Below are 23,560 nucleotides of genomic sequence, written 5' to 3'. Positions count from 1 at the left end.
GCTGTTTTCTACCCTTCTCAGGCATCTCTGTGTATTCCTGCACCTCTAGCATTTTCTTAGTATCTTTAAAATTATTTAAAAACATACACACACATTCTGCTCTAGCAGGATTAGTACTGCTATTACTAGCTGCCACTTACTAAGACTATTATTATTACTATTGTTATTATAAATTGGAGACACTGACAGTGATAAAAGAAATGTGAGATAATTTCTATTAAAATTTTGTATTGCTAAGCAGGTACAAAAAAAAAATATGTTCAGAGGTCCTTACCTGTAAAGATTCAGATTTCCTAAGCAACACTTCCCTGATTGACACTCCACCTAAACTTCTGTTCCTTTTTCCTTGTTATTTCAACAGCTATAGAACCTACTATGCATAAGGAATCTCTTACAGCAATGTCAACTGTACTTTCCTTGGACCTATCTTCACTGGTATTAAGACAATTTTGCATTTCTGTATAAAACTAACAGAAGTGCCAAAGATATAACCGAACAACATAAACTAATGCAGATTACTTCTCTAAATTTTTCAGAACTTTGCTTTTGTATTAAAGATTTTACAATGCAATATCAAATTACAACAAAAATTAATCCTAAGGGGGGGGGAGGGGGGAAATAAAGTTGAAGTCCAGAGGAAAACATGAAAGTAATGCAAGAAACTTACTGAGTTAATTACAGTAACAGACCAGCAATGCATATGGCACAGACAGTTTTAAGCATTAATAAACCTCAGCTTTCTTTAATTTCTTTATCTAATGTAATTATTCAAGCTCCAGTAAACCCTCATTAAAATGTCACTGCTAACATAACTAAAGAAATTATTTTATTGCTTACAGTTATACCTATGGTTTTAGGTTAGAAATACTCATGCTACAGGTTGTTACATTTTTAGTCAGTACGTGTTCCCTGGTAAGGCGTGTGAGCCAGCATAACAACCAGCTGAATTCGTAAGAGCTCCAGACAAACCCTGTTGAGCAGGATGTATGTTGTGACCAGTGTGCACAGAACAAAATCCGGCTAATGGCACCACTGCTTCTGACAGTTAAAGCTGTAGGGGGAGTGTATTTCATACGGGAACGAGCTGCAATTGAGGGAAAAAGAAGGGGTGGGGGGTCAGGAAAGTTCAGGTATTTAGAAAGCGGGGGAAGGTACTGAAAACTTTATTAGGCTTAAGTAACTCAGGCAACATTTCCCCTATTCCCTTCACTCATTAAGTGCTAATCAGATAAACTCAGCATACCATAGCTAAACGGATTGCTGCTACAAAAGAAAACAATGAAAAGCGAACAAGCTAATCCAGCATCTTGCAGTATTTCCCTGTCTGTGCGTGACAAGAAAGAGGGCCTTAGCTTAAACTAGTTCAAAGAAAAATTTCTACTTACAGCTAAAATCTCTAGGGAGGGAAATCCGAATAAAATTTTTAACAAATTAAAAATAAGCTAACCTACTAACTTTAAATACATTTTATTTTTTTAAGGGAAAAAGAACGTCTTTCATGAATTAGCTTTTTTTTTCTTGTTCTATTTTATACTTTTGAACTAGGCGAGGCAGGCAACTGACATAAATCGTTTAATTTTTTGAGTTCTATGGCATTTCAGATATTCATTTCATTTCTTTAAAAAAAAAAAAAAAAAAAGGTAATTTTGTCCAGAAAAATAACTTTTAGGCGCTTTAAATAATTTCCATAGAGTTTAAAAAACAAAGCAAACTTTGTTTTCACTGATGCAGCGGGTAACGGGAAGACGACGATCGGCGAAAGCGAGGAAAGAACCAACTAGAAGCGATTCCATCCGGTTCTGGCTGCTCAACCCCCTCAGCACCTTTCCAGCGGCGCGCGCGCCGCCCCGCAGCGCCCCCGCGCGGTCACACCCGCACGCAGCAGCCAGCCGCGGGGCGCGCGGTGGGGGTGTGGGGGTGTGGGTGGGTGTGGGTGTGTAGGGGGTGTGTGGGGGGGGTGTGTGTGTGGGGTTGTGTGTGGGGTGCTCCGGGTTTTGTGTGTGTGTGGGGGGGGGGGGGGGGAGGGGGGTGTGCACGCGCCGGGTTTTGTGTGTGTGTGTGTGTGTGTGTGCGCGCGCAGGTGGGTGGAGAGGGAAGGATCAATTAAAAAAAAAAAAAAAATCGCACAATAATGTGCAAATATCCTATGAAATGGGTAAGACGTACGTATCTTTTCTGAGAGCAAGTGATACCGGTTTTCCTCACAACCACTGCCCGCCTGACGCCCTTAGAACACCAACGGTAAAATACCGCTCACAGTAGCTTCACAGAGAAAAATAAAGAGAAAATTGTACCAACTAAGTGCTGTAAGAAAGTGACCCAGCTGCTGAGCTAATGCTACTCCTGGATAACGTAAAAAAAACCAGCCACAGACATGTCTGAATAAACACAATGATCATAACCCTGCTGAAACAGGTGCACTACTTCCATTAAGATAGAAAAATGTTGTTTCCAGGCAGAAGAAAAGTTGCTGAAAACAGTGTAGAAGCATAGAGATTAATTATCCACAATTAATACTCTTTTTCTAAGCACAATCAAACTAACTCAGTAGTAAGTCAGCACCACATCCCTTTGCTACAAACGATGTCACTGAAACTCAGGCTCACGAGCAGCCGCAGTTGGCCGAGCTGGACGCCCAGTGCCCACATGGCCTCACACAGAGGGTCCAGATCAAGGTGAATTAACATTGTCCCTTCTGGTGTTCCAGAATTTCTACATGTACTCAGACAAGATAGAACTGTAAGGCACGTACTTACTTGCTGCAAGAGGAAGAACAGCAGGTTGATCCAGTGAGTTTTATCAGGCATGTTCACAAGCAATCTGAATTCTAATATCAAAAATGCAGAGGGATGCTACCAACACTCAGACTCTTGCAACGACAGTTTATCCCAAGAGAGACAGATTTACAGAAAAGATTTAAAGTCTCAAATCAAGATTAAGCCACATTAAGACACTCAAATACAGGCAGTTTACCTTTTCCCTGACAAATTTCACAGGGCCAAAATCAGAAATAATATGCATCTTCCCAGGCTCATTCCTCCCTCTTCTATATCCCCTTCTATGGATCCTAACTCCAAAAAGACCTCTTATTTCATGTAGACTTTGGAAATGTGTGGGTACAGGGCTTACATTTAAAAGTCTAGGTCTCCCTCTTAGCAGCCTAGCATCAGCAGGAAAGTTTTTCTTAATTGTCACTGGTATGACTTGGTGAACAGCAGGCAAGTTGGCCATACTTACTAACACCAAAGAATTTAATTCACCTGTTTCACACTGACATTTCAGCCCCTCCTCTTCACCCAAGAGACATTTGACGTGTAAGGTAGTAAAGTAAAGGCTAATGTGTGGGTAACACAGGAGAGGCCCTGTGGAAAGTTCATCTTATTTCTTAGCCATTGATTGCCTCATTCACCAGTTTCATGCACTTATGTGTTCTGACAATCTCTGCAATGCAGCCAGACCCTCAGGCTTTCTTTTTAATCTCACTTCAATTTGCTAGCAATTCCTACGCAGGGAGATTTTGCAACTTGTGTTACTGTTTACAACCCCTGTTGCATTACAATTCCAGAGATCACAGCTTTGCATACTTAAAAGCGTATCACTTTCTTACCACGGTATTTCATCTATAAAAAAGTTCCCGTGGAAGAATAAAGTTATCAGTTTGATATCACCTTCCTCATGATGGTATGGAAGCAGTGGCTAAGAATGTGAAAGACTATCAATATACAAAGTAAAATGCACCAAGGTGCAAAGTGAACTATTTAGGTGGGGGTTTGTTATTTTTTTTTCCTTTGGTTTGGGTTTTTTTTTTTTTTTTTCCTTCTTTGTGAAATACACCTGAGTCTTTGTATTAAAAATTCACCAGAGCACTGAAGCTGAGCTCCAGTGAAACATCAAATGTAGCACACGCTTGCGTAGGTGATGCTTGCAAAAACATGGGAAACAAACCCATATTTTGGTTAAAAAAAACCCCCAAACCTAGGGACATTTAAGAACTCTGGCTTAATAATTTATTGCAACACATACAATACACCAAAACAAGGAAAAACGTTGCATATTCACAGAAGTTCACCAGTAGAACATGTGGATGCAACATTCTGCATTTCTGAGGCTGTGGAACACACAACTCTGTTTTATTTCTGTCTTCCAGTAGTTTAACTTTCATTTTTATAACAGACGTTTTTAGATGTTGTAGGTGCAAATATAATCTTGAAGAAATTAGCAGGATACTGTCTTCACAAACGTGGAAACAGAGTGAAATAATAACTTTCACAGAGAGTAACACAACAATTCTCCTTGACAGAAATGTAATAGGGATCCCTAGGTTGTCAGTATTATTTCCTCTGCGACCGTCTGGAAAAACCTTGCAGTAAATAGATCTTTTCACATTTCAAACCTACCTCCTTTGCACTTGGATGAGGATGCCGCGGTGTTTCACCAATGCACTGCTATTTCAAGAACCTCTTCCCAGGGGATAAATCATACTCCTCCTCACGCTGGACTACAGACCTGAGCTCAGTCCCCTGCGAAGGACCACTGTCATGCAGGTGCCAACATCTGCTACCTCCCTTCAGCGAGGAGGGAAACGCGCACCGAGAAGAAGGGTCAGCAGCTGCAGAGTTTGGAGAAGAGACCGCAAATGCCCTGAGGCATTGCAACAACATTTCTGAACTGAAATAAATACTCAGCTTACCTGCCCTATGGAAAAGAAAAAGAAATAACAAACCAAACTCCTAGTAGATCGTGATTTTTTTTTTTTTTTCGCACACAAACTGATTTTTATCAGATCTAATTGCTAACCCCAGCAACCACAAAGTCCTAATGCATGACCTTCCACTATTTTCTCATTTAAACGCTCTAACCAGAATTATAAAAGAAGCTACGCATCCCACTGATCCACTCACTACAGAACAAATTACAGCATTTCAGAAATGGCTTCTGAATTGTCTTTCTGTATTTGAAATTTTAAATTATTTTTAGCAAATTAAGTAACTTAAAGATTATTGACTAAACTTAAGCATAATTAACAACCAAGATTGCTGTAAAGCCTTTTTTTGTCTTCCCATGAATCAAATACAGGGCAAATAACTATGAACCTGAAACTCCGTGATACCAAGGTTTGGCTAAAAGCGTTTCTGCACAAGGCACCACCTTGTGAAAAATAAGACTTTATGATAGAAACAGATGCTTGCAGCTTCTAAGTTATCTGTCTCTTCTAAGATTAAATAAAGGATAATTAAGGGCAGAAGGTTACAAGTATTTAGTTAGAAAAATTCTATGGATTTAATTGTAAAAGTTGTCAGTAGTATGGTAATATCATACAACATATTCTATCATTTTGAAGAGGTTTGTTTCACTAGAGAATTATTTTTATGCCATTGCAGGCTGCAAATCTGACAAATTATCTGTTACAATTCTGTTATTACGAACACATGACATGTTCACTTCTTTTGTGGGAAGTTCGTGTAAGACCCCTTTGAATGTATGTGCCACCTAATATAAAAGTTCTTCCTCCGTAAGAACTATGTTTTTCCTGCTTCTGCATTGCTCCTCACATTTCTGCAAAATAACCAAGCTATATGGGTTTAAGAACTTGACATTTTCATGCTGGGTAGTAATATCTCTTAATCTTAAAAGTTAACCCATTGATGGAATTCCAGGAGAAACTTCATTCCAGTTGGGTCCAAATAGTAGTAGACTTTCTCAGGAACCATCTTCAGAGTTCTTTATCCTATTATGAGTGAGTTTACCATCTTTTGTTCACAAGACATACAAGTTAAAAGTTTCTACATTTCTGACTACTTTGTACCTCTCAAGTAATACAAAACACCTTCTTGCTAGATACTCCACTGTTACATACAAGTCTCTCAGTATCGTTGCAATCTCTAGACTTCCTCACTGATGTATGTTCTATCTGGGGCTATCACTTCTTTAATTTTTTGTATACCAATTGGTATACAAAAAATGGTATACAGTTTTTTGTATATTTGTATACAAAGTACAGCAAGTATAAGTCATACTATCAGAAGTACCTAGCAGTATAAGTCATACTATCAAATCAAAGGTTCCCTCAGCATCAGTTCTAGCCCAGGCACAAGCTTAGCACAAAATTACATGTGAACATAAGGGTCAACATTTTGAATTAGTCTTGTAAATGAATAACAAATCTCTACAACTCACAAAAGCTAATACGATTTCTATGATTATACCCTTCTCTGTTCTTCGGCTTACTAATACAGGACAGCCAAAACATCCAAGTAAGTAGATCCAAGATTGGCTAAATGAAGGCAATCCAGTCTCTTCCACTGCGTTTTCTCTCAGTGAGAGACCATCGGCTCTGTAACCCACTTCCATGGACAACCCTGGGCTTGTGAAATTTGTTCCTGTGCTTCCGAGTAACCCACATACACACAACAGAGAAAAGTCTTGGGGGCAGCTGTGGTTTAGGGTGAGTCTTCACTTTAAAACTACTAGGTATTGACTCAATAACTTCACTGCAATTTAAATGACATATGTCCTATATGACTCTTATCAGCAGATAAGTTCTATAGAGTAACCCAAACTTAATGGCAGCACTATGTTTGTGGCAAACAAACCAGAGCTCAGTGCAATAACAATCTTTGTAAGTAAATGTCGTGAACACTGGCCACGTGTAGTAACCTTTCTGTTCTTTGCAAAGCCTGTAACAAGTCCTCCTCCGCAAAAAAGGAGGTGCAGGGTTCTAGGCAACAGCACAGAAGCCTTCTGGATCTCTTCCAAACTTTTGAAGAAAAAACAGCAACAAACATAAAAACTCACTTATTTTGCAAAAGAAATTTAAAGTGATTGTTCAGTTTTAAATAAAAGCACTATTAACATGCCTCTACCTTTTGTTTTCTGTAACTAAAGTTGTAAAGCAGTGCCATCCGAAGCAACTATAGTATGGAATTGTTCACATAGCAATTCCATGCTGATAAGGAAGATGAAGGTGCTTCATGGTCCGAGATGAGCTATCATTTGGGAATTACTGACCCACACAAAGATCTTGTTTAAGGCTTGGGAAAAACAAGACAACCTGACACTGGCTGATTCCAACTTTTTAATGCGAGTTCCTTCACAACTTGAATAACTGACACTGGCTGAACAAAGCAACAATTCACTTAGAATATTTACTCTGCCTCTCTTTAAGGTGGTCATACAAATAATAAAAGGTTACAGCTACGCTTTTCCTTTCCAGTGTTTCCATTTACTTTAGTTTTTTTAGAGGCCACCATTCAAAAAACCTGAAGGTTTTTTGATCTCATTGGCAACTACAACATTAACTATGATCTAATGTTTTCAAAAATCTGGACTCAGATATGAAAATTATTTGCAGCTGCAAAAGTTCATTACCAAAACCAACTGACTACTTCAAGATATTTTGCTCTGTTCTTTCTGCATATATTTTATCAAATCTAATTTGACGATGAATATTGGTTACTTGTCAGTATTCTAATCAGGAAGTTGGCCAGTTTTACTGTTGATATATTTTATGATACAGTTTTATAAAAAAAAATATAGGTAATCTACTAAGAAGATAGATGGCATTTTTTTGTTCTTAACCGAAGTAAATACGAAAAGGCAAGACAGCTGAACTCTAGGCCTGCATTAGCAAGAGCTTGCTCATGAGACCGTTCCACTAAATCCTCCTGGTGGAGACAAAAGATACAGTCTATTTCCCAGACAGTTTATAGCAATTCCACAAAACAGGAAAAACCCTGCTCTGGGAAAGGGATGTTTCTGCCAGTATACCTCTATCTACACTAGTGCTTTACTGGAACAGTTATGTCAGTCAGTATGACAAAAACATATTTATGCAGTAAACAGAGCTTTCAAGCAGCAGGGATGAACGGCCAGAAGAAACTTTCCAAGAGGTCTATAGTCCTAATCCTTGTTGACAGGCACAGTGTATATTTCTAATGAAGAAAACTAAACCATAAAAAAGTGCCATGTTATAGAAAGTTCTATAGAAGAATTATTAAGAGGCAATATTCAAAAGCACAGCAGGAAACGACTCTTTTTCATGCAGAGGAAAGGCAGGAAATAGTTTAAAAGACTCATGCAGCTCCACAGAGGTATCCTCTATTGACTTAAAAATCCCAAAGTAATTGACCCTAAAAGTGAAAATAAGAGTACACAGCTAAGCTAGGGATATTGGACCGGTGTTAAATATATATATATATATAATATATATATATATCAGAACTGAATGGCTTATTTGAAGATACATATATCAGAAATGCTAAATACAGACTGAATTGACACTCACAAGACACATGAGGCAATAAGAAGAGGTTCTATAAATACAGCAGAAAGAAAAGAAACATAAGTGAAAGTACAGAACAATTAGCAATAAGGAAATAATGACAAAAGATAACCAACAAAGGTGAATTCAATTTCTTCTTTGCTTATATCCCACCTACCCCAAAGGGTTAACTGTAAGTAGAGAGCAAGGAATAGGACCAGGAAAAGAATAGGCCTATCATTTAATCCTCGTTCATTTAGTAAGCCATAATATATTAAACAGTTTAAGAGAAGATTAGAAATAATGCATGAGTGGACAATACAGATAGCAACTATACCAAATATGAGTTAAAACCTCAGTTGTGGTTACAGGAAATAGAAAAAACCCTCAGAAATAAGAAAGAATAGATTAGTAAGAAATCAACCATAACTTTCCTTAGTAAAGGTCAGAAAACCATCTTGCTCATCAGTAGCTAAAACAGACTGAGATAACCTTACATGAAAAATGAGAAAACTGTCTAACAGACATTTAGGCATCAATCCACAGTTGGTACTGCCCTTGATCTCTAAACTTAGGTAAAACTGCTATGCCATTCTTCTTCAAGTGACCACCTGCTACTGAACCTAGTATTTTTGTGTAAATATTTGGTTTTGGTTTTGTTTTAAGTTTTGTTTTCTCTCTTCTTATCCTCTTCAACTATGTATTTCATATTATTTTCACATATTATTTCTTCATGCCTTAACTGTATTGCACTATTTTCTGTTCACACACAGTCTTATTTATCTACGATTTTAGGCACAATTCTGTTCGCATACAACTGAGAGCACAGTCTCTACAGGGAAGATTCCCTGAAGACTTATTTCCTGTTCATGGAGATTAACATGTAAAATAATGTTTAGATAAACTGGATAAATCTGCATTAGCCAGACTCAAACAATCCAGATCTGACATGTAGCTGACTACCAAAATCTCCTGGGTAATGCACAAAGTCCCAACAGAAAGGAAAAAGGCAAACATAACTGCCACCTACAAAAAAGGAAAGTATGAGAGCTACAGACAAATCAGCCTAACCTTAAAACATTCCAGGATACATTATTCTGTAAGTGCAGAAGCATACAAAACAGTTAACACAAGTTTGTCATGAACAAACAGTATCAAACAAAAATATTTTTATTTTCTGATAAGATTAACAACCTGAAATATCAGAGGAATGCAACAAATGGGATATAGCTTGACCTTTATGTGGCCTTTGACTTTGTCCTACCTGATGTTCCTCAAAATCTAACCATAGATATATCGTTTAGACTAAATCACCTGTAGAGATGGTTGCAGAACCAGGTTCATGTGAACCAGTTTTTTGCTGGGTCCATTATCTTCCAGTAATTTCATTAATGAAGTCAATGATTTCAAAAAAGCCACAAAACAACAAAACACTTTTAAAATAAAATTGTAATCCGGGAGGGGATGCAAGTATTTACAAACCTAAGTAGCCTCAATAAACCTGTGAAATGGTCTGAAATCAACATGAAATCAATGAAATGTGTGTAAAGCACTCCACTGAGGAAGAACAAAGAAATGTACAGTTACAAAACAAGTCCATCTGGTTAAGCAGCAGCACAGAAGAAAAGGATCTACTGGGATCACAAACTCAGCAACAGTTGGCAGGTTAGACAAAAACATACAAATGTCTGTCTAGAGCATGGAAGTCCATTCTGCCCAGTATTCAGAGCCTCAGTTAGAGCAGCATGACCAGTATGGACACTTTAAAAATTATGCATCAAGTCAGAAAGACTTCTGAATGGAAAGACAAGCAGATGAATTATTCAGAAAAGAAGTATTATAGCAAATTATTCAAATCTGTGGTGTCCATCTACACCACTAGAAAGACACCAGTTCAACAGCAACTGATAAAACCCTCACATTTACTTGCAAGCTAGATACAAAAAGGATGAAAACTAAACCATACAGAAATCCATTACCTGTTACACGAAGCAGTAGCTTACAAAACATAGGGTTTTCCTCTTAAACTGCTCAAATAGGCTTTCTGAGCTAACCTCTGGAACACATCTCCTTACACTCGTAATTCTTCCCTTGCTAGATGTGCCTGCCAGTACAGGATCTCACATCTGAAGTCCAGCAGACCACCTACATCTCCCTGAACAACATGTAAGCTTTTATCAGCGTAATTTCTGCCAGTGAAGTTGTATTTATTGTAGGAGATTTTGTCAGTCTCGTGGGCTGGGGAGGGAGAGAAGGGCAGTGCAGGACTTGGGCTTGCATGTGATTTTGTGGTTGTTTATACAGATATCTCTAGCTGAGAGGGGTACACCAGCATTACCCTGAAGAAGCAACCATGACTGTGGTCAGGCAAACAGCAGAAATGGCTGTAAATTGCTCTCAGCAGGTGTTCAAGCTATGGGCTTCACATCACCTTGCCCTGAGGGGCGGTGCCCTGATGATCCTCTTCTGTTAATTTTGCTGCCACTGAGACAACCTCCAGCTGATAGGAATTAACAAACAGCTGGGTAAGGCCAAAAGCAAAGGCTCCTGTCTTAAACTGCCACATCATAGCCACTGGGGGCCGAGGCTTCACTTCCAGGCAGGCAGCATCATTACTTCCAAGAGAAGGGAAAGAGAAAACGCAAATCTGTCTGTGACAGTGAAGCCTAGTCAAGATTCCCACATCATACCACCGCCAGCACCCCATTGTTACACAGTGGGTGTTTGGATCACTAGCTGTTATAAGCAGAAGGAAAAAAAGAATTATAGAAATATGGCAACGCTCACAGAAACACAGTGTGGAACAATAACATAACCATCTTTGAAGTTTAGGAGAAAGAGACCAAGCCAGAGAGTCACCCAATTAAATGAAAACATCTGTGTCTAATCAAGTATCTAAACCTGAGACAGCTGCTCTGTGCTCCTTTTATTGGCAATGGAGATGTTGTCAGCTGAACCTCAGGAGAACTTCATCTCACCCTAATGCAGATGGGCAAAATGGACTCAGATGAACTGTGATCCAGAAGTAGTTACTTCTTTTTCAATTGTGAAGGGAGCATGGGATAAAAAGATTTGGTTTAGAAGAAAATTAAGTGAAATCTCACCCTACATGCGTAATAACAAAATCAATGAAGAACACAGAAACCAAATAGAAAGGAAAAGCTAACAATATTAGAAAAGAAATCAGGAGCTCAATAAAATTGGTTAATAAAAGAGTAAGGTGAGGAACTATCAGCTAGAACTCAGCAGAATTATTCTTTACCTTATAATGTTGATTTGATAAAAAATATTTACATTTGCAAAGAGTTTATTAGTCCTGGCAAGGTCTACAAAATTAATCCATGTGCCAAGCTCAGAGGAAAATGATATGATAGAACAAAAATTGAGAAGCTAACTGAAACTTCCATAGTCCTCTCACTGTCTATTTTTAATTATTAGAATTCAGATTACTACAAGTAAAAGAAATGATAAAATACGAGGTCAAATGACGTTATTCTGCAAAGTGTTGAAAGAGAAGGTAAGTGGAAAACCATAGCTTCTCTGAGAAATAATATACTGGTTTAAGCAAGTATTCCCTCCCACATTTCATGGTATGTACTGAAGTACGGGTACTGAGTTGTTTCACATGCTATAGTAAATGCTTCACAGAACACCTCAATGTAATTTTTAGGTGCAACTGATGATAATTGAGTTCCATAAAACTATGAAAAGATATTAATAAAAAATTTATGAAATTGATATCAAACTGTAGCATGATAAATGTAACTTGCCATGGACATTATTTAGAGCCAAAGACAGCTGGGGTTTTTTCTTGGATTTGATAAATACATGTAAGTTTACAAAAATGCACATTTTGTCAAACTTACCACTGGTGACTCTCAGCACTCCTGGCATCCAGCTGAACAGCCTTTTCAGCTTTAATCTTTCCTGTAAATTGAATAAAATATATTAAAGGATTTATTGTACTCTTCCACATTTTAGGCAACTCCCAAGAATGAAGCAACCTGATACACTCTAGCTGCCAAGAATAAATTGCTTCCTGCTCTTATAAACATTTAGATGGACAATGTACCATCCTAGCTTGACATCATTTACATATCCATACATACTTTTTATAATATGTTCATATATATGTAGGAGTGAAATTTTAGTATTTTCTCTTAAAATCCAATTCAGATGCAGCTAAATCAGGGAAGGACTGGACTGCCAAAGGAGGCTGCGTTGTCTGTAAGACTCAAAAACCTTCAAAGCAGGTTAGAGATGCACCTGTCAGAAGAACTAGCAAAGCTGTTTCCTGCCTTGGGTACAGGAATGAACTAGTTGAAGTTCCCTTCCAGCACAAAGACTTCCACTAAGTTCCACTTTTAACTGAATAAAGATGACAGCAGGTGATTTGATCAAACCCATGTTCCCAGTAAGAAGTTCAGATGAGATGCTTGCTGTTTGCAAAGTCTCAGCTGCAACCAATTAAGCTACACTGACATTTCTGTATTGCAAGTTAACTTCATAAAAACAAAGAACAATATATACAGTCCTGCAACCCAGTGGAAGGAAAAAAAATCCATGAAACTCCTGCCAGCTCCCCCGCAGTCTCAATCCCTCTGCACCACTTCCAAAATCTGAGATGAAAAAGGCTGCCGCCACCCACCACTTCATGAGAATGAGCCAAACGAGCCTGGTTACTCAATACCTAAGACCCAATTTCATTCCATCATTCTTTATCTCTCCCTGTCTTTTGCTGTGCCATTATCTTTCATCAGCTGACAAAAGCAAAGGATCCAACAATAGAGTTTGCTGTTGTATATTTAGTTTGTGTCATAATGCTCATTGCACTGTGTGATTTCCATACAAAGAAACCAAGTTGCTACTAAAGCAAAGACAGTATCAATTAAGTAACTAAAACAGTAAGTATTTAGATGACAAAAGGATAGGGACAAGGACCTTGGACAAGTTGAAGTTGGCTATGGAATATGTAATGACACCACAGAGGCATGACACTACCATTTAAGAATGACAAAGGGCAGCCAAAACTGCTTTGTCAGTGATGTTGTCATTGCTGACAGAATAAAAAGCACAAAACAGGAAAAGACTCACAAAAGACAAAATAAACTGAACTTGGAATACACTTAGAAAACCTGAATTTGGTGCAGCAAAACAGGGAAGAGTAATGGAGAAACAAAGGAGAGAGAGAGAAGTATTCCCTGATTCAGGCAAAAAGGATTATTGTAAGAACAGTGTGTTGACTGGAAGAGAGTGACACAGGTAGAAAAGATGTAGGTTTTATTGTAATAAAGAGAAGAAGGCTCAAAACAAAAAGGGAAATGTAAACTGTACCTCTAGCCAATATGCATCCAGATAGTGAAAGGAAGAGCAATGCTTTTAAAAGCAACAAAGAAAAAGTACCGTGAAGAAGAAAATCAGAACCTTGTTGAGGTTAAGCTGTCAACCAGGACACAAGGGGAGAGATGCCTGGAAGCGACCTCAATTGTCACACATGACTTCTCTTTCTGGTCAACAGTTTTTACAGATGCACAGTTTCATCCCCAGCATCACCACAAAAGAGGCTGCTGATATGCAGGAGTGCTCCTTTGCCACAGGAAAACAGCAAAACAAACCTTGACTTTGCCTTGGCGTTTATTTATTCCTCTTGCTCTCCCAAAGATGTAATTAAGAAACTGTGCTGACAGCATCTGTCTTTTTTCACATTCTGTATCCATCTGATTCTCAAGAAAATACAGGATTTTAAGGCACCATCCAGAGCCAACAGTCTTCAGACTCACAATACTTCTTCAGTGATTCTGGACCTCTCCGGTGAGGAAAGAATGGACTGAAGTCGTATACTGTGGCAGTTTATTGCACAAAACATTATTACTACAGTACAAATGCTCCCATTTATTGGATTGGAAATTCCTTGGGAAATTTGATAAAAGTTCAAAGCATGTTTCACTACATTCAGATGGCATTCTACATAAACTTTTTTCCTCTGCTTACCATCAGTAACATATTTCCTTTTCTCTTCAGCATCAGTAGTCATCTCAAACAGATCTCCATAAGCGCGTGCAAGTCTCCAAAGGAAGTCCACACAGTTTTCATACTGAAAGTAGAGGACAGCTGAGTAATTAAACTGATCAGAATGTGATTTAAACAGTTTCCTTTCATAATGCTTAAAGCAGGTTATTGGAACATGGCATAAATAAATCTTTGGTTATTTTTCATCCTTGTATACTACTTTTAGTTTATGTGAGAACCAGATGACCAGTTTTTTACTACCAAAGAAGAATACAGCTTTTGGAAATACCCTGGGCTGTCTAAAGAGGTTTTATTTTATAAATCAGTTTTAAAGTTCTTTTAATATAAAAAATAAAAAGGTAACCCAGTAAAGCACAACAGATCCCTGAATGATGTGATGTGTATTTTTATTAGGGATGCTGTAAGTACCACACTCACTCACAATTAGCATCTCATCTACCTTCCTGTGTATTTCAATAGGTAAATGACAATACAATCAGAACTAATGTTTGACAAATCAGAAGAAACTGATATACTGCACATCAAACCTCTTCAAAATTTTATCTGGAGTTACATATGTGCACAATAAAGTCAAAGGAAAAATTCACCTGAAGTATACCAGAAAGGTGTAAGTGGACTACAGGCTCATCGTTTGATTTCTTGAGAAGGCTTGATCTGATTACTACTTAATTCTGCAGGACATTCTCACATAGACCATTCTACAACCAGCAAAAGTAAGTATCATTTATGTAAAAAAAAAAAGCCCATGATCTTTCTTTGTTGCATGGAAGAATACATACATCAAACAAAACCTCAAAGTTATTGAGCCTGGATGGGATATAAAATAATAAAACTTCTGTGCCTGCTCAACGTGAATATTAACATCACCTTGAAATATTTCTTTTTCACTGCATTTTAAAAATATACTGAATTTCATCTTCCAATCCTCTGTGCATTTTAAATGCTTGTATTAAGGAAGTTCTCAAAAGCAGTGCGAAGCGTAGGTTAATAACACCATAATATTAAGTGTACTCATTAATACCTTGTTGTCATTCTCAAGCAGCAGTCTGAAGCCTTCCTTTTTATCATCCTCTGAACCTTTGTGCAAATTGTCCGCCTGCTGTAAAAGATTAAATAACTCTTCTTCTTCTGATTTTACAATGGCATCGGGTGATTTCATACATCCTTTTTCTTCCTCAGAGTCTCCTTCAGAATCGGTATGAGCTGTAAGATAACTAAAATCACAGAAAATAATAACCATCTTTTCTAAAAATATTGGTAAAGCATTGTTAGATTCAAATGCAAAAATTTCAGAGCACAATTTCATCCAGTTTTCCAACCTTACAGGGGTTTTTATTCATGGTACCAAGTTTGTTATTATTATTAAACCTTTATCTTCAAAGGGACTGCACAATCATATTCCAAACATAACAGGCAAATAATCACACTGTCTCGCTGCCTAATACTGCACTAAAATAAATGGAGATACATATTAGAAACACATGTATCCTTGTGTTTCAAATGCAGAACACTTTAAATTATTAACGTGTATTAAGACATGCTCTGTAACCTTGAATAGGCCTCTTCAACTCTTCACCTCAGTTTCCCTATTTTTTGAAATAGGAATGAGCATACTAACCAAAACATAAGTGCTATAAGAATTACTTATACAATGTTTTCTTAAACACTTGTAAGATCTAAATATAAGCAATAATACCACTGTTACCAATTCTTTTACTTATTTCTTTTCAACATTGTGAAGGTCAGAATATCTGAAACTGAAAAAGAGCTTATATTAATTCACTATGCTTAGTGCACAAGTACTCAGCAAAACTCAGTCAAGGACAAGGAAATATTTACAAAAGCCATAAATACCATGCAGAGACAAGCAGGTGGTCTTACTGTCCAAAGTGCTGAGCATACATTAGGGTACTCCAATTTCATACAGGATCAGCTGAATGGCATTATTTTTAAGTAGTAGCGTTTTGCTTATGTACTAAAAATGGATGGAAAAGCCTAATCTGCATTTCCGCTTTTCAAAATATTGTTCTACTGAGAAATAATAATGTAAAAGTATTAGCTGCCAGGCCCAGAGATTTTTTAAATGGTAACTATGAGCAGACAAAGCATTAAATGTACTATACAGATTAAGCAACCAAATAATCAAACTAGGCCATGACAGTCAAAATACATAAAATCTATTTTTTTTTCCAGAAATATATCCAGTGCAGAATGTTAGCAATATAAATGGAAGATAATAATCATGGCTTTTAAATAATCTGTTTTCAATACATTGCTTTCAGAAGTGACCAAAACCAAACCACAAGCAGATACACCTACAGTCAGTAAATGAGCAAGTACAACTGCTTATCAAGCTACAGAAGTGCTAGATGTGGCATTAGAGTTTCGCTGCAAAAGTAACCTGGCAGTATGGGAAAGAGGAGTCAAAAATACATTTGGATAAAACAATACGTATATAAACCATGTGTACATGTCCAAACTGAAAAAACAACATGAAGCTGAGCAGAGATGAGAAACTTCATAAATTCCTACAGATTTGTTTTATATAATCTTGATGATGCTGAAGTTGATGACACATCATATGTTGTCTCCTGCACAGTCTTTATTTGTAAGCCACTGAACATTTATTTTGGTTTTCTGAAGTCTTTCAAAACACAACATCTTGTTCTTCCATAGCTATTTTGAAGTGGGTGCAGAGTTACATCATACATAGGCTGCATTTGTAAGAGCACTAAATGGACAAGAAAAGTGCAAGGGATTTGGTGGGAGGAGTGCAGTCTCTTAAAACCAATACATAATCCTATGATGTGAAGTATGTTTGGAAAGTACCTTTCCTCACAAGGTTTGGATGTCCCACCCCCCACTAATTAAAAGATAAATGCACTGAGGGTTTGTGCCAATCAGTACTAACACAAACAGAAGTGCAGATTCTATTTAACACAGTTTAAAAACTCCGAGAGTCTAAGGCCTGATGACAGTAATGGAAAAAGTGAAATTAACAAAAAATGAGGAAGAGTCATTATGGTTTGTTTTACAAATATTTCATATAACAACCCTGACATCTGCAATTTTACCTGGTATTTTCCTGCAAGAGGTTTTATCAGGTGATAAATAAAAAAGTGAGTATTTACATGTGATAAACACATTGACCAATATTTGAGAAAATGGAAGAACTTTAAAAAATGTCCTTGTCAGAGCCGATTTGTTTTCACCTTTATTACCAATAGATTTTATTTAAAAGACAAAAACAGTGGTAAGAATGTGAGGAGCAATGATCAACCAACAGGACTCAGTTGGATCACAAAGGACTGTTCAAAGTTCAAAGAACGAATAGAAACTGTGCTAGAGACTGTGGTTAAGCTGTTCAGTAAACCCAGGTACCTAGTACTAGATTAAAAAAAAAACCTGAGCTACACAGTGTAAAACACCACTGTGGTATAAACTCACTTTGCTCGTTCAAAACGTGTGTTGGATTGTCTGTAAATTGGCAGACACTGGGCCTAACCAGGTATCGTCTGTTCACAACAGTTCAGCTTTTAGACAGATCAAATATCATCTGTTGTCTCCCTGCCAACTTAAAAAAAATCACAAGCTGACACAAACACTGTCTCATCCACTCCAGGTAACTTAACAGAAAGGTGATTACATGTCACAGACTGATCTGGATCAAATTTTCACTGTATGGCCCAGCAGAGTGCATATCCACCGGTAATAATAAGTGGCCTACAAGGAAAAGTTTCGCAAACCAAATTCTTCGGTCAACTGAGGGTTGCACTGAAAACAAATGGTCAGCAAAAATAAATGAAAAAATTGTAAGTGAAGTGATACTCAGAAGTAGGCAAGGGAAATGTTTCTTCCCGATGAATATTTAAACTATTTAAAGGAAAAAGCATAAATAAAACATCTGTAGGAAAAGGATTTACTGTGGAGAATCTTTCTGGCAACTGATGCGAACTGTAATGTGAAAACCCTGGGTGCCAGGCCAGCTGAAGACTAGTGCCAACCATGACACTGATGTCAATGGTTCTTCACTGCTGTATCAGAGAGGAAACAGCTTTAACAATCACAAAGAGGAGAATTAGGTGACACCCTCCCCATCCCAGGTGATCATCTAGACACAATTTATTGTATTTGTAAATGAATGAGTGCTTGTTACACATTCTGAAATGATTGAGGTTTTCACTAGATGGAAATTGAAACAAACTATTAAGAATAAAATACAGAAAAGCATATATTAGAAACCATAGGCTCTCTAGCATTCAGTCAATATCCCATCCATTCAGTGCACCTTCCACTCATATAATTATTATGATAATACTTATTATGTAAAAACATATCTCATCTATTAAAAAGCATGTTACGTTTTACTACTTACAGAAATGCATAATTTTTGAAAGGCAAAACAGAAAGCTTCTCTTCCCAAGGTGTTGAATACCAACAGTGACACAGAGTATGACAAGAGTCACAGCGAGGACCATATCAGAGACCATCAGATTCAAATATTTTATGGAAAAAGACAGGTAGTATTAAAAGCTTTTCTGGAAGAAGTTTACAAATCTGAAAGCAATGTAGTTATCCAGCACAAGTCCGTAAAGCTCTGAAGTTTACTTCATTTGTCGATTCCCAGCATCCACCCATGTAAAACCAGAAGTGCTTAACACAAGCAAAATACTATCTTCTAGATCACGAAAATACTGCTGAGGCAGTGAAACATGTTGCATGTAGTTTAGATAGAATACGGAAAGGGAAAAATGTTTAATCTGTAACAAAGAGGAAAAAACATTTCTTCAGTGCACGAACTAGCAACTGAATGTATTATTGTGTGTGGAATTCACCACAGAACAGTATAAAACAATGCACATGGTGCTATACCTGCAGCACATGAAGTGGTGATGCACATTAACTGGAAAAAAAATGGGTGTTGTTAGTGTCTCATGGCAAAATCTTGCAGTACATGCATGTCCTGGGTTGAGTGAATGGTGTTTTTTTTGGTGGCAGGGGAGGGGGTTATCGGGGCGGCCCCCTGTGAGAAGCTTCTCGAAGCTCCCCCAGCTCCACGTCAGCTCCACTTCTGTTTGGGAAATTGAGCCAATCGGCTGCGCCTCTGCGATAACGTGTTTAAGAAGGGACGTGGTGACGGGCAGTTGGACTTGTGAGGAGGAGTTGCTGCAGCTGCATGAACACCAAGGTCAGTGGAGGAACGGAGGAAGAAAGGAGGGGGGAGGTGTGCCGGAGCAGAGACCCCCCTGTATCCTGTGGGGAGACGGCAGGGCGGCCCCCCCCTGCCACCCATGAAGATCTGCAGTGGAGCAGACATTGACTTATGGCCTGTGGCTCCTGGTCGGATAATCAAGGTGCTGTGACCGAAGAAGGCCGGGGTCTCATGGGAAAAGGCAGCCCCGCTGCTGTAATTCAGCGCTGGGAGGATTGCAGCATGCGGGGGAGTCCCACGCTGGAGCAGCTCGGGAAGGGCTGCAGCCGTGGGAGGGAATCCAGTCGGAGGAAGTTAGTGACCCATGACGGAGCAGTGTGGGGAACGCTGCGGCCCATGGGAGGAATTCAAGTCAGAGAAAGTTTGTGGAGGACTGTCTCCTGTGAGAGGGGGACCACGATGGAGCAGGAGGAACAAGTTCCGGACACTCCCCTCACCGAAGATGAAGAAAGTGGCAGCACTGACTGCACCCCCCATTCCCTGCCCCTGCGCCACTGGGGGAGGAGGTAGAGATATCGGGAGCAGAGCTGAGCCCGGGAAGAAGGGAGGGGTGGGGGGAAGGTGTTCTCAAGATGTGGCAATGCGTCTCACTGTCCTACTCTGTTAGGTGTTGTTAGTGTCTGTAATAAATGTATGTTCTTTTTTTTTCTTCCCCTAACAATTCTGCCTCTTGCTCGTGATCATAAAGGGGAAATTTTTCCCCATCCCAGTCCTATCTCGAACCCCAAGCCTGGCTCTCTGTCCCTTCTCATTGCCGAAGGGGAAGGGAGAGAGAGGTGCTGCATTGTGGTTGGCTGCCAACCAGGCCCAAACCACGACAATGCATCACTGTCATTAAAGTTACGGTGGACCTCAGAAAAAGCTACATACATTGCAAACATACACACATTAGGATTAGCAACCTCATTTGCAAAAGGAAGAAAAAAAATACAAAAATAATATTACATAAAGAAAATAAAATTATCTTAAATTTAGAGAAGATATGCAAAACAAGCACATCAAGTACAAGGTGTTAGCAGGAAAAAAACACCTCTTTTCAAAAAGGATTAAAAAATAGCATTGAAAAAGCACATACTCAAATGACTAACACCAGCTATAACCTTGAATTATCTTCCTTCCTTCTGACTGTACACAAATACTTGTCAGAGAAGGCCTCTCTTAAGGACACATTCAGAGCTCTTGCAGACTGTAATCACATGTATTTGATCATCTAGTCAGCTTCTTCGTCACACAGAGGAACCTGAACAGGCAAGTTTCCTTGGCTAGTTCTCAAACAACAGCACACCTCTCATGACCAGAAAATGGGATCTTCTCAAAAGCTGTGTGGAATAACCCCTATACTGCATCTGCGAACCTGAATATTCATAAACTGGTCCTTTAGCCTTATCTACATCTCCAAATATTTTATGCATAACATAGAAGTCTCTGCAAAGCAACTAATCGATAAAACAGTCTGAGAAACTCATAGAACTCAAATGTTTCTACATGTCTTTGAATATCCCTGCCAGTATCAAATATTTAAAATAAAGAACTGGTTCTCAATAGAACTGACAGGTCTCAAAATATGGTATCAGAATGTAAGACTTGTGAAACATGTGGGCTCGGATGTAACACAACAAGAAATTCTGCCCACGGGAACTGAAAATAAATTTGGATAAAATCATAAAAAGAATTCTATTTATTATTATATGCAGCATGTTGCTGTCTTCAGAACATCACAGTTAATTAATATACCTTTAAAGAAAAAAAAAAAAGTGTCTTAAGCAATTTACAGACATAGTGCTGCCTACACAGGTATGTATAACACACTGAGGAGATGGTTCAAAAATTCAGTTGCTTTAAACATACCCTTACTAAATTGCATATAAGTATCTAATCTGATTATATCAAAACAATATTGCAATTACAGGAGTAATGTCATCACCATTTTTACATTACTAATGGACTGTGTATTCCGTAACATGAAAAGACAAAAATATAGTCCCTCTCCTAGACTCCAGGTACATCTGATCCTTCAGCACGTTACATGTATAAAAGATCCCATTAACCACAATAGGACTACAAGATGCGATCAAAACTATGAACTTTCTGCCTTACTGAATCAATACCCTAAGTTCCTCATGATTACTTTTTAAGCCACTAGAAAGTGTATACAACAGCAAATATACATAAACATACTGCCATTTGTACACGTGTTGCATTTGGACAGCTTTCATAGCACGTAATACCTTTAGGCAGAACATTGTAATAACTCATCTTTAAGGCTCACAGAAGACAATTATCACAAAAAGCACAAAACCATTCATACAATTTAAACAAACTCTGTCAGAGACATGAGACAAGACTACTTTCTTACTAGAAGCACTTTTAAAATTACACCATTATTCTGAACTTTGCCTCTAATTGCACAGCTATGTAGCAATACTGCATCAGGCTGTTACCAAATGCGCCCTTAAAAATTTGTATTATGCTTGGCATTAAACCAACTTCAGCTGTAGAGCAGATCCTGAGGTGGTCACCCAGAGTTTTCTCTGATCTAAAAATTACTAATCTGAATTTTTGTGGGTTTTTTTTCCCCTTAATATAGAAAAATGTAAAATATACAGAAAACTTTAAAAGGGCTCCTGTTTACAATACGAAGTTTCACATAGGTAAATACAAAACATTATTGACTCACCCTCCTTCACTTTCTGCCTCCTCAGAGCTGGTAGTTTCTGTTGCACCAGAAGCTGTCTCAGCTTTTCTCCGCTTCGTTGCTCTGTGTGATGGGCTAACCCTCTGAACATCTCCCTTCCCTTGAAGCTCATTTCGGACAACCTCTTCAAGCTTTGGAATAGCTTCTTTCAGAAATTTCACCTCTCTCTTCAGCTCATCCACACTTACTAGCAAGCCATTCAATTTTTCTAGTATCTGCAGCTGCCTTCCGTGTAAAACCATTACTGCTCCTTGCTCATCAGGAGCTTCATTTTGCAAGCCCACAGAATTAAGCCTGTTACCCACATGCAGGAACGCAGGTATACGCATAGCTGCACCAGGTTTTCGGATCTTACGGTACCAAATCAGCATCAGGCTTATTCCAGCAGTCCCTGCCATTATGCCCAGTATTAGTCCTTTATTTTCAAAGGGAGACATTTCTGCACTCTCCTAAAATTGTGAGACAACAATAAACAAAGTTAAAGATGTTCTTTCCACTCTACCCAAACGACTTACTTTGCTTTGAAGTCACAGAAGCGTAAGGCTAGAATAACTGGTGCGTGCTGCAGGCAAAGTTACAAGACAACTCCGGCAGATTCTGCGCTAAAAGGCTATGTGCTATGACAGCAAAACCAAGCTGACTGTGGGTTTGGGGGCGGGGGGAGCTGAGGGGCACACACACATTTCTGCATCGGCACGTGCGCAGGACCGCAGCCTTCACTTTCAACCTTCTCCGCATCTTGGGATTTGTTTTACTGCAAGAAACTCCTATTTTCCGCAACTGCGGAGCGGCGGAAGCCCTGCTGTCAGGCCCCGGCGCAGCCCGCAGGGGTGTCCCGCCGCGCCGCCCGGCTGCCGGTGCCCCGCCGCCACCTCCCCGCGGGGGCCCGCCCGCCCGCCCCGCAACCCCGGCAGGGACCGGGACCGGGATCGGGACCGGGACCGCCACCGCCGGCGGCAGCAGCGCCAGCCCCGGGCCCGGCACCGCCCCCGTTACGTACCGGCGGGCCGGTCCGGCGGCGAGTCCGGCCCAGGCGCGGCGCGGCCCCGCAGCTCTCCCGCCGCGGCACAGGGGGTGGGGGCGGCGGCGGGGCCGCCCCGGGGCGGCGATACCCGGATCGAGGGGGACGGGCCTCCGCCGCAGCCGCCAGCCGGGCCGCCCCGGCGCCGGGGGCTGCCGTGTGGAGGCGGGCGGCGCGCCGGGCCGGGCCGGGCCGGGCCCGCCCTGGGGTCCTACCGCCCCCCGAGCCGGTGGGCGCGGGCAGCTGTGGCCTGGCCGGGGCTTCCGGCTCGGAGCCCGGGTAGGCCGCGGCCTTGGGAGTCCCGCCGGGCGCTGATGCTGCACCTGCTTCAGACATTGCTCG

At 39.6% G+C, this 23,560-nt stretch overlaps 1 protein-coding gene across 1 annotated transcript in view; it reads right to left on the bottom strand.

The window, feature by feature from the left end:
• Nucleotides 1-23,291, bottom strand: part of RMDN2 (regulator of microtubule dynamics 2) — a 47,087-nt gene extending 23,796 nt beyond the window's left edge. Inside the window, exons 1-5 of the mRNA XM_033011091.2 lie at nt 23,198-23,291; nt 22,180-22,646; nt 15,312-15,504; nt 14,252-14,354; nt 12,127-12,187 (exon numbers count right to left, since the gene is read on the bottom strand). Of these exons, the coding sequence (XP_032866982.1) occupies nt 12,127-12,187; nt 14,252-14,354; nt 15,312-15,504; nt 22,180-22,634 (812 nt within the window). The 5' untranslated portion in view covers nt 22,635-22,646; nt 23,198-23,291. The remainder of the gene's footprint in view (nt 1-12,126; nt 12,188-14,251; nt 14,355-15,311; nt 15,505-22,179; nt 22,647-23,197) is intronic.
• Between the last annotated feature and the right edge of the window lie 269 nt (nt 23,292-23,560).

Source organism: Tyto alba, unplaced genomic scaffold, assembly GCF_018691265.1.
Source record: "Tyto alba isolate M040663 unplaced genomic scaffold, T.alba_DEE_v4.0 Super-Scaffold_16, whole genome shotgun sequence".
Taxonomy (NCBI): domain Eukaryota; kingdom Metazoa; phylum Chordata; class Aves; order Strigiformes; family Tytonidae; genus Tyto; species Tyto alba.
This window is presented reverse-complemented; position numbering and strand designations above follow the sequence as displayed.